Source organism: Triticum urartu, chromosome 1, assembly GCF_003073215.2.
Source record: "Triticum urartu cultivar G1812 chromosome 1, Tu2.1, whole genome shotgun sequence".
Classification (NCBI taxonomy): domain Eukaryota; kingdom Viridiplantae; phylum Streptophyta; class Magnoliopsida; order Poales; family Poaceae; genus Triticum; species Triticum urartu.
In genome coordinates, this window is record NC_053022.1 from 19,783,393 (window position 1) to 19,797,143 (window position 13,751).

At 47.9% G+C, this 13,751-nt stretch overlaps 1 protein-coding gene across 1 annotated transcript; it reads left to right on the forward strand.

Moving 5' to 3' along the window:
* Positions 1–1,323: 1,323 nt before the first annotated feature.
* On the forward strand, positions 1,324–3,042 carry LOC125542642 (tyrosine decarboxylase-like). The gene has a single exon (XM_048705796.1). It carries the CDS (start codon positions 1,344–1,346, stop codon positions 2,934–2,936), a length of 1,593 nt encoding a protein of 530 aa, XP_048561753.1. The 5' UTR covers positions 1,324–1,343; the 3' UTR covers positions 2,937–3,042.
* Positions 3,043–13,751: the final 10,709 nt, after the last annotated feature.

The window sequence follows — 13,751 nt, forward strand, 5'->3', positions numbered from 1 at the left end:
GGCGGCCTTTGACGACAGTGCCAAGATGATCAAGGGGCTCGACAACGCATCTGCCTGCACATTGGTATTTCTGCATATTTCTGCAAGCGTGATGACAATGGTTGCTTGCAGCACTTGCTGACATCAGAAAGAGGTTTTTCGCCTGATGCTTGGCAATGGCTATCGCACGAGCAAGCTCCACGAGAAAGCAACTCGGTTCGACGCTGATGGGCAAAGGGCGCATTGGTAGTTCCCATCCGACAACTACATCCGAGGAAGTGGCACTGACGGTATGATGGATGATATGTTGTCGGGACTCACGTCTGTGTGGAGTGACAGCGGCTAGATCCGCACCGAGACATGGGCGCCTCTAAAGGCCATGGCGGTGGTCTTAGGCAGGAGGATTTCCCACCGATTTGCTAATGCCTTTTTGGTCTAACGCTAAGTGTTGGCTCATGACCGCATTGAACGATTTCTCTTCAAAATGTTGATTCACACACCTCTTCATATCTGGGCTGAAAACTCTTGTCCTAACCGATACTAGCCAGGCTCCGCAATGACGAACTTGCATCATGACCTTGTTGAACGCGTTGTCCACTTGCTGTTGTGTTGGTCCTCATGGGCCGGTCATGGTAACTAGGAGGAAAATCCTTGTCCAAGTTATCTCGGGTCGGACGAGACGACGATGTCGTGAGGATGCTTATCTCTCATGAAGGCGTTGTGGCAGGAGGAAGTCGATCTAGTTATAAGTGTTTATTTTCATAGCATGTAATGATTCGATCGTAATTGCCTTTGTTCTGTACTCTACTTAATAATTACTACCTCCATCCTAAGGCGTACATTAAGTCAATGTATATATATATATATATATATATATATATATATATAGACACACACACACACAAAAATATGAAGCTAAACAATATCAAATCTATAACAATACATCCATCATTGAATATATTTTCACAATCTATTTATTCAATATTGTAACTGTTGATATGTTCTTTGATATATTGAGTCAAACTTTTTAAAAAACTTTTTGGATGAATTTATACTCCATCTATTTTGGGGCGGAGGGAGTAATAAAAATGACTGTGTGCATCAATTGATGCCGAAGGCTTTAACCTTCTTTTCGAAAAAAAATTAAAAGCATGGTGAAATGTGGATGTGTGAACCCACACTGTATCCACCCTAGAAAAAACCTTATTCATAGTAGCACCAAATGCCGTTGCCCCGGTAAGCGTCTCAGTTCCTATAAATTGAAACCGGGGCTGCTCAGGAATTGGCACCAGTCCACATTGCCAAAGCAATCATCAGTGTATCAGCGCGTAGGGCCATTAACAAACTCGAGTGCATCTTCACATATGGCCCCACCAGCGCAATGCTTGGACACGGTCACCGGTGCAACCGGCCAGAATGGCACCGTGCCGGTGATAGGGCACACGCCGGAGAAGAAGATGCAATGCCACAACCTGCTTGACGCCGACGAGTTCCGGCTCCAGGGTCACCAGGTAATCGACTTCATAGCCGAGTATTACAGCGGCATGGGTGACCACCCCGTGCACCCCAGCGTCACCCCCGGCTTCCTCCGCAACCTGCTCCCTACGGAGGCGCCGTCCCATCCGGAGCCCGACGCGTTCAGCTCCGCGCTCAAGGACGTCCGCGACATCATCCTCCCGGGCATGACGCACTGGCAGAGCCCCCGCCACTTCGCGCACTTCCCGGCGTCGAGCAGCACCGTCGGCGCCCTCGGGGAGGCGCTCACCGCCGGCATCAACGTGGTCCCCTTCACGTGGGCCGCTTCGCCGGCCGCCGCTGAGCTCGAGATGGTGGTCGTGGATTGGCTCGGCAAGGCACTGCACCTTCCCGAGAGCCTCCTCTTCGCCGGAGGCGGAGGGGGCACGATTCTTGGCACCTCGTGCGAGGCCATACTCTGCACTCTCGTCGCCGCAAGGGACCGGAAGCTCGCCGAGATCGGTGAGAACAGGATCTGTGACCTCGTGGTCTACTGCTCGGACCAGACCCACTTCGCCTTCCGCAAGGCCGCACGCATTGCCGGCATCCAGCGTGACCACTGCCGGGCGATACACACGTGCCACAGCGACATGTTCGCGCTGTCGCCCACGGAACTGCAGGCCGCCATGCAGGCTGACGTGGATGCCGGGCTTGTGCCCCTCTTCCTGTGCGCGACCATCGGGACGACCCAGACCACTGCCGTCGACCCCATCGGCGAGCTCTGCGCTGTCACCGCGCCGCACGGAGTGTGGGTGCACGTGGACGCGGCGTACGCCGGCTCCGCGCTCGTCTGCCCGGAGTTCACCTACGTGATACACGGCGTGGAGGCCGTGGACTCCTTCAGCATGAACGCCCACAAGTGGCTCCTCGCCAACAACGACTGCTGCACGATGTGGGTGAAGAAGCCGAGCGCGCTGGTGGCTGCGCTCGGGACCGAGCAGGAGTACATCCTCAAGGACGCGGCGTCGGAGGGGCACGACGTGGTGGACTACAAGGACTGGAACATGACGCTGACACGCCGGTTCCGCGCGCTCAAGATGTGGCTCGTGCTCCGCTGCTACGGCATCCAGGGCCTGCGCGACCACATCCGCTCCCACGTCCGCATGGCCGTGGCGTTCGAGAAAATGGTGAGGGCCGATGAGAGGTTCGAGGTTGTGACTGACAGGACGTTTGCGCTGGTGTGCTTCCGGCTTCGCCCACAGGACAAGTTCGGCGGTGAGAAGACGGCCAACGACCTCAACCGAGGCCTCCTAGAAGAGGTGAACGCGGTCACCTCGGGCCCCTACATGAGCGCCGCAAACGTAGGCGGTATGTTCATGCTAAGGTGTGCCGTGGGGAGCACGCTCACGGAGGAGCACCATGTCGACGATGCATGGAAGGTTGTGCAGGATCAGGCCTCGGCGATCCTTCGTAAGATGGAGATCATCTACAGCTCTAGGTAACCTACGAACTTGGTGAAGATGAACTTCGATTCAAGGTTCACCACAATAATTAGGCGGGCCACGGAATCATGCATGAGGATTGTACTTCGCGAATAGAGCTGCCCATGTAATGTACTACTACTTGCTTTTTGTTACGTCTGTATTTGAAACTATTGTTTACATTTTTTCCCTTTTCCCTAAAGGTTGCATAATAATTGAGATGTAAGGTGATATACACCTATTTCGACGGTTATATACATAAAGTGATTATATATTGTTTGTATTGTATTATGTGTTCCCGCTTCATTGTTTCCATTGTATTCTTGTATGTAACTTGTGATTCTACTACATCCCTTAAGTTATTGAATCGTGTGTTTCTGCAAACATGTATGCATTGACGTATATTAATAATAAACACCAAAACAATGTATTGGCAAACTCTTAAACATTGGTGTACCATTACTGCAGATCGGTGCTATTAGGCGCATATCATCGAATTATGTGCGACGAAGTTATCACACACATTAGAAAATAAAATCGTGTGCCTCAAAGTGAAATGTATGTGATGGCCAACACATCGCGCGTGATTGGGGAAGGAAAACATGGTGCGATTTCGTGCACATGGTTCTACTGAAATAAGCGTGTGAGATGAACTGAATTATCGCACACGTTTTTTCTAATGCCGTGTGTCTGGTTGTACCGAAAAAATTGCCCATCATGATGCGAGCCATCGAACACATAACTTTTAGATCTATCGTGAGCGATTTATAGCAAACAGACCATTTTAATAAATTGTGTGAGATATGTTTACAATCGCATACAGTTACACCGAAGGAGTCATGTGTGATGATGTTCACATGATTTCAATACTTGTAAATTTTCCTCGCTGCATGATTATTTAAAACATGCATAAAAACAATAATTGTAAATGAACAGAGGTTCCTAGGTTGTTATTTACATGAAATATTTAAAACATACATAGAGACCTCACAAAAAGATTAATTGATCATCATGTAGTTCTTCTTCGCATGCTTGCTAGCGCCACGGCCTGACCCCGGGGCCTCCTCTACTGTTACAAATGGAGGCATGTCATCACATGAACGATCCACTTGTACATGGCATAGCTTGTTTAAGCATCCTTGCCTCTGTACGTGATGTACTCTGGACTCGGACATTCCTCCCAGATCAAATGCTATTGATAATGCGATGAGATAAAAAGAAAGTACAGACTTACTAGGTGGGATATGATTTGCAGACCCAAGGGTCAGGGTGGGCTTAAGATTGAGAAGAGGTAAAGAATAGATATCTGCTCAGTAAATGATTATACAAGCTATCTGTTGAGACCGAAGGAACCTGGGTGCAAATTCTACTTAATAAGTACCTACAATCTAATACCTTGGCCCAGGTTACCATTAGAACCAATGATTCACCTTTCTGGAAAGGGCTTAATGAGAACGAAAGCATCTTTCTTCCATAGAACTAAATTTATCATTGGAAATGGTAATTCGACTAGATTATGAGAAGATACTTGGTTAGGGGAGACGCATCTTGCCATACAATATATGTCTCTGTATAATATTATATAGCGTCAGGAGGCTTATGTTGCTACAATATTATAGTCTACTCCTCTAAACATTCAATTTGGGCGATCCTTAGTAGGAGACCGATGGGATGCATGGCTACATCTGGTGCGGAGGTTGATGGATGTTCACCTCTCTGATGTGCCCGATACTATCCACTGATGAATCCATGTATGTAGACCTAATTGACTCGGACCCGATTCCATGATCAATACATATTTGGAAGATTAAAGCGCCACTAAAAACATAAATCTTTATGTGGTTTGTTAACAAGGAGGTGATTCTGACTAAGAATAATTTGGCAAAGCGTAGTTGGGAAGGTAGTCAACCATGTTGCTTTTGTGATCAAGATGAAACTATTAAACACCTCTTTCTCGATTGTCCGATGGCCAAACTTTTATGGCGTTCAAATCATATAGCTTTCAATATCGTCCCTCCAAATGGTATTCACACGTTATTTGGGACGTGGCTAAATGCAGTGGAGCCAAATATTGCGAGCCATATTTGGGTAGGAGTATGCGCATTACTTTGGGCTATACGGAACTGCAGAAATGATATGGTCTTTAACAAACAAACTCGTACACATTTTTTGCAGGTTATCGACATGGTCACTGCTTGGATCCGTACGTGATCATTACTCACTCCTGCGGAAGCCAGAGAGCCATTTGTTATTGGGTCTACACGATGGGAGAAGGTTCCTCGGGATATGTACAACCGATATGGATAGCGGTACAGTAATAGGCTAGGTGTTTAGTCATCTCGTCCTATTTTAGCCGGTTGTGGCAACTTTAATTTTTTTGGTTACCTTTTCTTTAGCTCCGAGTAAGCTTGTACTAGACTGCGGACCTTGGTGATACTTTGTTTAATGATGTGAACTGTTTACTCACGCCACCACTGTGTGAAATAGCAATGATCGTGCACACACATACCACGTTACCACTATACACTAGTAGTAGCAACGTTCACATAGCCTCCAGCGCCACCACTAATTATTTATTGATTTATAAAAAATCATTTATACAATTCATCCGTTGATTTATAAAATCATTTGACCTGAGTTTCTTATACCTCGCAATGGCGATGTTTTTGCATCGTTACCTTGTTGAAAGCATTGCTCAGATATGCTCGTGTCACATCCCTAGTTCTGGTATGACCTAGGCTAGCCCTTCATGTTTGCATCATGTTTAAATTCCATTTAAAATTTGAAATGGGGATTTGTGAAACCCTCAGAATCATTTCTGAAAATGACCCAAGTAAAAATTGCTCCAAAAGGGTTCAAGAAAATGCTCATGTTGCTCTCTGAAAATATTGGACAGAGATAAAAGTCAAATCAATATTTTTATGAGCTCCTAAGTATTTATTTTGGGCATTTGGAATTAATGCAGTAATTATTTGCTTTGGATGTATATTATATATATATATATATATAATATTGTCCAAAAATTATGCCACTTGTTGAGGAGCTCTAGAATAATACCATTAGCCCCTGCAAAAATTGGCATAAGAAAATAAAATGGTTTAGTATTTTATTTAAACCAAACAAATGTTAGAAAAATAGAAAAGAAAACAAAAAAGGAAAAGCCTACCTGTGCTTACCTGCCGCCTGGCACTGTGCAGCCGGCCTGGCCCAGCGGCCCAGCAGGCCGGCCCAGCCGACTGGCACTGCCAGTCGTCCCCTTCCTCGCGCCAGGAGGACAGGGGCACGCGCTCGCCGCGCGCAAGCACACACCGGCCACCTCCTGCTTCCCCGCTCGCCGCTGGAGGCACCCGACGACGCCACGCACCCCCCCTGAACACCGCTCACTCTCCCCAGTCCTCTCCTCTCCTCTCCCTCGCTTCCTCGCTCACGGTCGAGCGCTGCCGTCGCCACCGGCCAACGTTGCCGCAGCCACCGCCTCCCCCTCGCCCTCTTTCCATGTCTGCGAGCTCCGCCACCTCGCCCTGAAGCTCTCCATGGAGCCACGCGCCTCGGGAGGCCCTGGAGCGCCTCCATCGCCGTCGTCTTCATCTCCGGCCGCCGTGGATCCCCATCACCGCCCCGCCGACTTCAGTGCATCCCCGAGCTCGCCGTCAAGCCCACCGAGACCGCTGTGAGCTGCTGCTTCTCCTCCCCCTCTCCGTTTGCTCGCTTGCATGTCATAGCCGTCGCCCCCTTGCTTACCGTAGCCGTCGTCGCGCGGGCTCGTCGCCGGCGAAGCCCCGGTGACCAAATGGCCCCGCGCGTGCGTCTGTTGCACTCGCAACGACCCATGGAGCAACGCTAGCGCGACAGCCAGCTTGTTTGCAAGCCGCAACGCCGACCCCAAGCACACCCGCACGCCGGCCACCGCCACGAGCTCTTTTCCAGCGAGCTCCGGCCACCCCAGCTACTCCCACTTGCCCTGTTGGTTGCGCGCGTTCGCCAGCTTCACGTAGGTAGTCTCCGCCGCGCGTTTGGTCGCCGGAAGGCGATTTCCGACGCCTCCGCCGCGTCTGGCCTCGCCGGCGTCAAGTCGCCGGCGGGCTTTGACCCCGCAGACAGGAGGTTTGACCTTTTCCGTCGGTCGCCGACATGTGGGGCCCGGCCCTGTTAAGTTTTAGTTAGGATTAGTTTAACAACTAATTAAACCATGTTTAGCTAATTGGGTCACTGACATGTGGGCCCAACCCCATTAACTAAACCAGTTTAGGTTTATTTTAAATCAGGAATAGCTACAGACACTGACGTGTGGACCCCACACGTCAGGTTTGACCTGGTCAGCCGCCTTTGACCTGCTGACGTAAGCATGACGCTGTGCTGACGCAGTTATTCTTTTTCTGGAATTATTTTAAAACAGGAAATTCCAAAAAAGTTTTAAACTTCAAAAATTCATAGAAATTCAACCGTAGCTCAGATTGAAATAATTTATATATGAAAAATGATCAGAAAAATTCCATCTATCCATCTGTACCATTTTCATGCATGACAAACCAACCTATACATGATGTATATATGAAAACACACTTATGGCATATTTAAGAGCTTAATTAGGGGTTTAAATGGACCTCAACTAAATAAATGCTAGATGCATTAACTCAAACAACATCACATACTCATGCCATGTTCATGCATCATAATGTTGCATATGCTTGTGTTTGATTTCCGACACCGTTCCTTCTCGATAGGTCCTGCTCCGGAGAGTGTTCGAGAGTGCCTGTCTGAGGAGCAGTGCCCCCCTGTTGATCTACCAGGCAAGCAAACCCCCTTGTTCATTCCGATACAATCCTACTCTCTCGCTCCTGCTCTCATTTATTGCATTAGGGCAACAACGATTCAACTTCTACTTTATGTTGCAATAGTTAAACCCATTCCTCTGCATGACCTGTCATTGCCACAGTAAATAGTTAAAACCCACTAGCATGTGTAGGAGTTGATTGAGCCATGTTGTGTTCTTGCCATGCCGTGCCTGCTATTGCTTAGAGTTGTGTCAGGTCTGATTCATCGGGAATGAATTGGAGTGGTACGATATGTTCTAGTGCTGAGAGTTAAGCGTGTGAACACGATTTGGTAAAGGTAGCGGTGAGAGGCTCTGTAGGAGTACATGGTGGGTTGTCTCACTGGAACCGTCCTTAAGAACTGAGTTCGGTGTAAGTTGTCCAATGACTAGTCACTACCACACATTGGGCTCCAGGCGATCCAAGCTCTCTCGACTTATTAGACAACTTGATCTCTGTCCAGGAGTTGCAATTAGTTTCTGGTGTTTGTAGGTAGTGTTAGTAGTCTACCAAGTGGCACCCGGCCAGGTGGGCTTGGGACAGACTAGGCACAGTGACACGGTGTACCAAGTGGCACCCGGATGGTGGGCTTGGGAACCCTGCTCACATCGTTTGGGGCCGTGAACGACACCCCGGCCGGATCTCCTTGCGGATGGAACCCGAATAGGCGATGAACCTGGACTAGAGTCTTGTGTGGTTAGTCAGGTCGTGGCCGACATCCTCGCCAGGCTTCCGCTTGAAGGTTGCCAAGATACATGACGTGTATATGGTGATAAGTGGTGAGAGCGTGTGTGAAGAAGTACACCCCTGCAGGGTTTTCATGATCTATTCGAATAGCCGTGTCCTCGGTTATGGACTTCTTGGATGCTTACGTGGTACATAGACAACTTAAAGTGGATACTCTAAAATGCTCAAGACAAGTGTGAGTGCTATGGATGGCCTTCTCGTAAGGAGACGAGGATGAATCCATAGTAGTGTATTGATGTGGTGATTAGTGGACTCGTGTGCGCTGCCTCACCTCAAAGAAGTTTCTCGTTGTCGTAGAACAGGATAGCCACTGAGTCAAAGCTGGCTTGCTGCAACTAAACCCCACATTATCTTCTTGATACAATGCATGTATGATAGGGTCTGATGTAAGTCTTGCTGAGTACCTTTGTACTCACGTTTGCTTTATTTATGTTTTGCAGGTAAGACATCTGTCTCACTAGTAGTACCGCTTGGACTTCGACGAGTAGCTTGTTACCTTAGCTACGATCTTGTACCTTTGAGGGACTTGTAGATAGTCAGGCTTCTCGGCCTTTTTCTTTTGTAGTTGTCTGTACTCAGACATGTAATGCTTCCGTTGCTTGTATGCTCTGAATGATGGGTCATGTGACCCCTGTTTGTATTAATGCCATGTGGCTCTTCTGAGCATTTATCTATATGAGTTTGCGTTATGTTGTGATGCCATGTTGTACAGCACATACTTGCATGTTATGCGTACGTGTGACGTGTATTGCTATGTGTGGGATCCGACAAACTAGTTGTTTATCCTTGGCAGCCTCTCATATGGGGAAATGTAGTCTAGTGCTTCCTTGAACCATAGTAGTCCGCTACAGCCCGGTTCACCGGAGTCCTACTAGCCCAGCACTACTACTCAGGACACTTCACTGGCCGGCCTGTGTTTCACTTCGTTCATGTGTCTGTCCCTTCGGGGAAATGTCACGCAGTGACATCCGGAGTCCTGTTAGCCCAGTGCTACAGCCCGGATTCACACGCTGCTGACTGACATGCTCGATGTGAATCATGTATGCCTGTCCCCATGGGTTAGTGCCGCTTTGGGTTCACGACTAGCCATGTCGGCCCGGGTTCTCTGTCATATGGATGCTAGCGACACAATCATATACGTGAGCCAAAAGGTGCAAACGGTCCCGGGCCAGGGTAAGGCGACACCCGTGGGAATACCGTGCGTGAGGCCGCAAAGTGATATGTGGTGTTACCGGCTAGATCGATGTGACTTGGAATCGGGGTCCCGACAGCTTTGGTATCAGAGCCTGACTGCCTGTAGGATTTCCAAGCCAACCTGGTCGAAGTTGAGTCTAGAAATTCTTTAGCTATATAGGGGAATTGATTGTGGAAGGGAACGTAAGGCTCTTTTTACTCCTTATACCTCATGCCCTTCTGATCTGAGTCATCCTATCTTTCCTACGGGGTTAAGGAACTAGGCTTCCTCTTCTGTCTATCAGGATCACATGTTACTACTCCGTAGTTTCTAAGGTTTGGTTGATCTGAGTCTTATCCCAGTTTGAGTACCTCCGGTGTAGCCTGTTTAGTAATATCTCAGAACCTTGGGTGATGATGTTAAGTTTGGTGCTACCCCGTCTTTTGCAGAATGTCTCATTTGAGCATTTTACTGCCGTTATGCTGCCGGATTTGTCCTAGGAGTTCGAGAGATACTAAATTCTTGTGCTACCTTCCGCATCCTATAGTTGATGCTGAATCCATCCTTGTTTTCCTTGGTTTTGTTCTTCAGGATGTTGCCGGTTAACCGAAGTTCTGTTGCTTGTAGCCGGAACCACGGAGATGGTAGGGATGAGGATCCTCCCGACCAGCCTTCGTTGGCAGAGTTCATGTTAGAGATGGAGAAGAACAAGCGAGAGTCTAACCGCTTGTTAGCACGTATTGAGGAGAACACCTCCCATCAGCACAAAGAGTCAGCGTCCATCTATGATTTCATTGGTCTGAAACCACCTACCTTCCATCATTCCATTGAACCACTTGATGTAGATGATTGGCTCCGTAGTATCACACACAAGCTGCGTTCTGCGAACGTAGCTGAAAGTGACAAGGTCACCTACGCTGCTTATCATCTGGAAGGTCCTGCTAGTCTTTGGTGGCAGAACTATGAGGCTATGCTTCCAGCTGGCCAGATACCTACCTGGAGAGATTTTACTGAAGCCTTTCGTGAACATCACATTCCTCAAGCCCTCATTGATCGCAAGAGAGAAGAGTTTTGTAGTTTCACCCAGGGTGAGATGGCTGTCGATGCTTACAGTAGAGAATTTGAGAACCTCGCTCGCTATGCTTCAGAAGAAGTGTCCACAGACGCCAAGAAGCAGGCTAGGTTCCGGAAGGGTCTCAACCCCAAGTTGCGTCGTGATCTCCACTTGCACCATTGCAATACATTCCAGGCTCTTGTGAACAAGGCCATTAATGCGGAGACAGCTCAGCTCACTTACGAGGAGTCTCATAAGCACACCCGTGATTTGGTTTCTTTCTCCGGTTCTAGTTCGCAGAAGCGCCGGATTTGGGTTCCGAACTCCGCTCTTCCACCCGGATATTCACCGAGGCCATCTTATGTGGCGCCTCACCTAGTTCAGTTACATACTCCACTCAGGCCTATTGGTAGACCGCTTGTCAAATCGGGTCCACGTCCTACTTCAGGGACTTGCTTCACATGCGGAGAGCCAGGACACTATGCACGTGACTGCTCTCAAACCAACTATGCCCCACCCCAGCCTGAGAAGTCTGTTCTTCGTGGTAAGCCATCACGCAAGATGATCAGTGTCAAGTCAGCTTCCACTGAACGTGGATGTGTGCATCACGTCTCAGCTAGAGACGCCCATGACGATCCAGATGTCGTTCTTGGTACACTCCTTGTCAATTGCCATCCAGCATTGGTTTTGTTCGATACTGGAGCATCTCATTCCTTCATTTCCGAAAGCTACGCTAATTTGCACAACATGTCATTTTGTGATATGCCCTCTTCTCTAGTCATTCAAACTCCTGGATCCAAATGACAAACTTCTAGTGTAAGCCATGGTAATGAAATCCTTGTTGACAGACTTGTATTCCCTGCATCACTTATAGCCCTCAAGTCTACAGATATCAACATCATCTTGGGTATGGACTGGATGAAAGCTCATTATGCCAAGATTGATTGTTACACAAGGTCTGTTCAGCTTACACACCCATCTGGCAAGATAGTCACCGTCTCCACTAGAGTTGCAAAGCGCCAACTCTATTCTCTTAATGCCAGCCCTCTTCCAGACCTTGAAGATATCCCGGTAGTCCGTGACTTTCCGGATGTCTTTCCAGAGGAACTGCCAGGTATTCCACCTGACAGAGAAGTAGAGTTTGTCATAGATCTTATCCCAGGAACCGCTCCAATCTCTAGGAGACCTTACAAGATGGCACCCTTAGAACTAGCTGAGCTTAAGAAACAACTTGATGAATCCATGCAAAAGGGTTTCATCCGTCCTAGTTCTTCTCCCTGGGCTTGCCCCGTCCTCTTCGTCAAGAAAAAGGATGGTACAGACCGGATGGTTGTAGATTATCGTCCCGTTAATTTGGTCACGATAAAGAACAAGTATCCGCTCCCCAGGATCAACGATCTGTATGATCAGCTCGCTGGATCCTCAGTCTTCTCCAAGATGGATTTGAGGTTAGGCTACCACCAAATCAAGATCAGAAACGGGGACATTCCTAAAACGGCTTTTGTCACTCGTTATGGTCAGTACAAGTACACCGTCATGTCCTTTGGTCTAACCAATGCTCCAGCTACTTTCTCTCGCTTGATAAACTTGATCTTCGTAGAGTACTTAGATAAGTTCGTCGTGGTTTACCTCGATGATATTCTTATTTACTCGAAGAACGAGGAAGAGCATGCCGAACATCTTAGACTTGTGTTAGAAAAACTCAGAGAGCACCGCCTTTATGCCAAGTTCTCCAAGTGCGAATTTTGGTTACCAGAAGTGACCTATCTCGGCCACGTAATCTTTGGTAAGGGCATTGCTGTCAATCCCGAGAGAGTTCAGGCCGTTCTTGATTGGACTCCGCCTGAAACAGTTAAATAAGCTAGGAGTTTCCTTGGTCTAGCCAGATATTGTCGCCGCTTCGTTGAGAACTTCTCCAAAGTGGCCAAACCTCTGACGGAACTTCTCAAGAAAGATAAAAAGTTTGAGTGGTCCCCACAGTGTGAGTACAGTTTTCAGGAACTGAAAAGACGTCTGACTTCTGCTCCTGTACTTGTGCCACCGGATTTCACTAAAGACTTTGTTATCTACTGCGACGCCTCACGACAGGGACTAGGTTGCATCCTTATGCAAGATCACCATGTGATTGCCTATGCATCTCGACAGTTGCATCCACATGAGGAGAATTATCCTACACATGATCTAGAGCTTGCAGCCGTAATCTATGCACTTAAGACATGGCGACATTACCTCCTTGGTAAACGTTGCGAGATTTACACCGATCACCAGAGTCTTAAGTATATCTTCACCCAACCAGATTTGAACCTTAGGCAAAAACGTTGGTTGGACTTGATCTCAGATTACGACTTAGGAATTACCTACACCCCAGGAAAGGGGAATGTCATGGCTGATGCGCTAAGTCGTAAGTCCTATTGCAACAATCTCATGTTGCAGCAGGGCCAACCACTTCTCCATGAGGAATTCTGTAAGCTTAATCTTCACATTGCTCCTCATGGATTCCTTTCTACCTTGGTGGCGAAACCTACTCTTGTGGATCAAATCATCTCTGCTCATAAGCAGGATACGGGAATTTCCCGGATCAAGAGAAACATTAACAAGGGAGTTGCTGGTAATTTCTCTATAGATGATCGTGGTGTTGTTTTCTTCGAGAGTCGCTTGGTGGTTCCCAAGAATCAACATCTTCGACGATTAATCCTTAAGGAGGCGCATGAATCTCCTCTCATGATTCATCCCAGTAGTACTAAGATGTATCAGGACCTACGCCAGAGGTTCTGGTGGACTAGGATGAAGAGAGAAATTGCTTAGTTTATTGCTAGCTGCGACGTTTGTCGTCGCGTTAAGGCAGAACATCAAAGACCTACTGGCACCCTTCAACCTTTAGCTATTCCTGAGTGGAAATGGGATAAGGTTGGTATGGACTTCATCACCGGCTTTCCTAGGACCAAGAAAGGGAATAATGCTATCTTCGTAGTCATTGATCATCTTTCCAAAGTGGCTCACTTCCTACCTGTTCGAGAGAGTATCACTGCTAGTCAGCTCGCTGACTT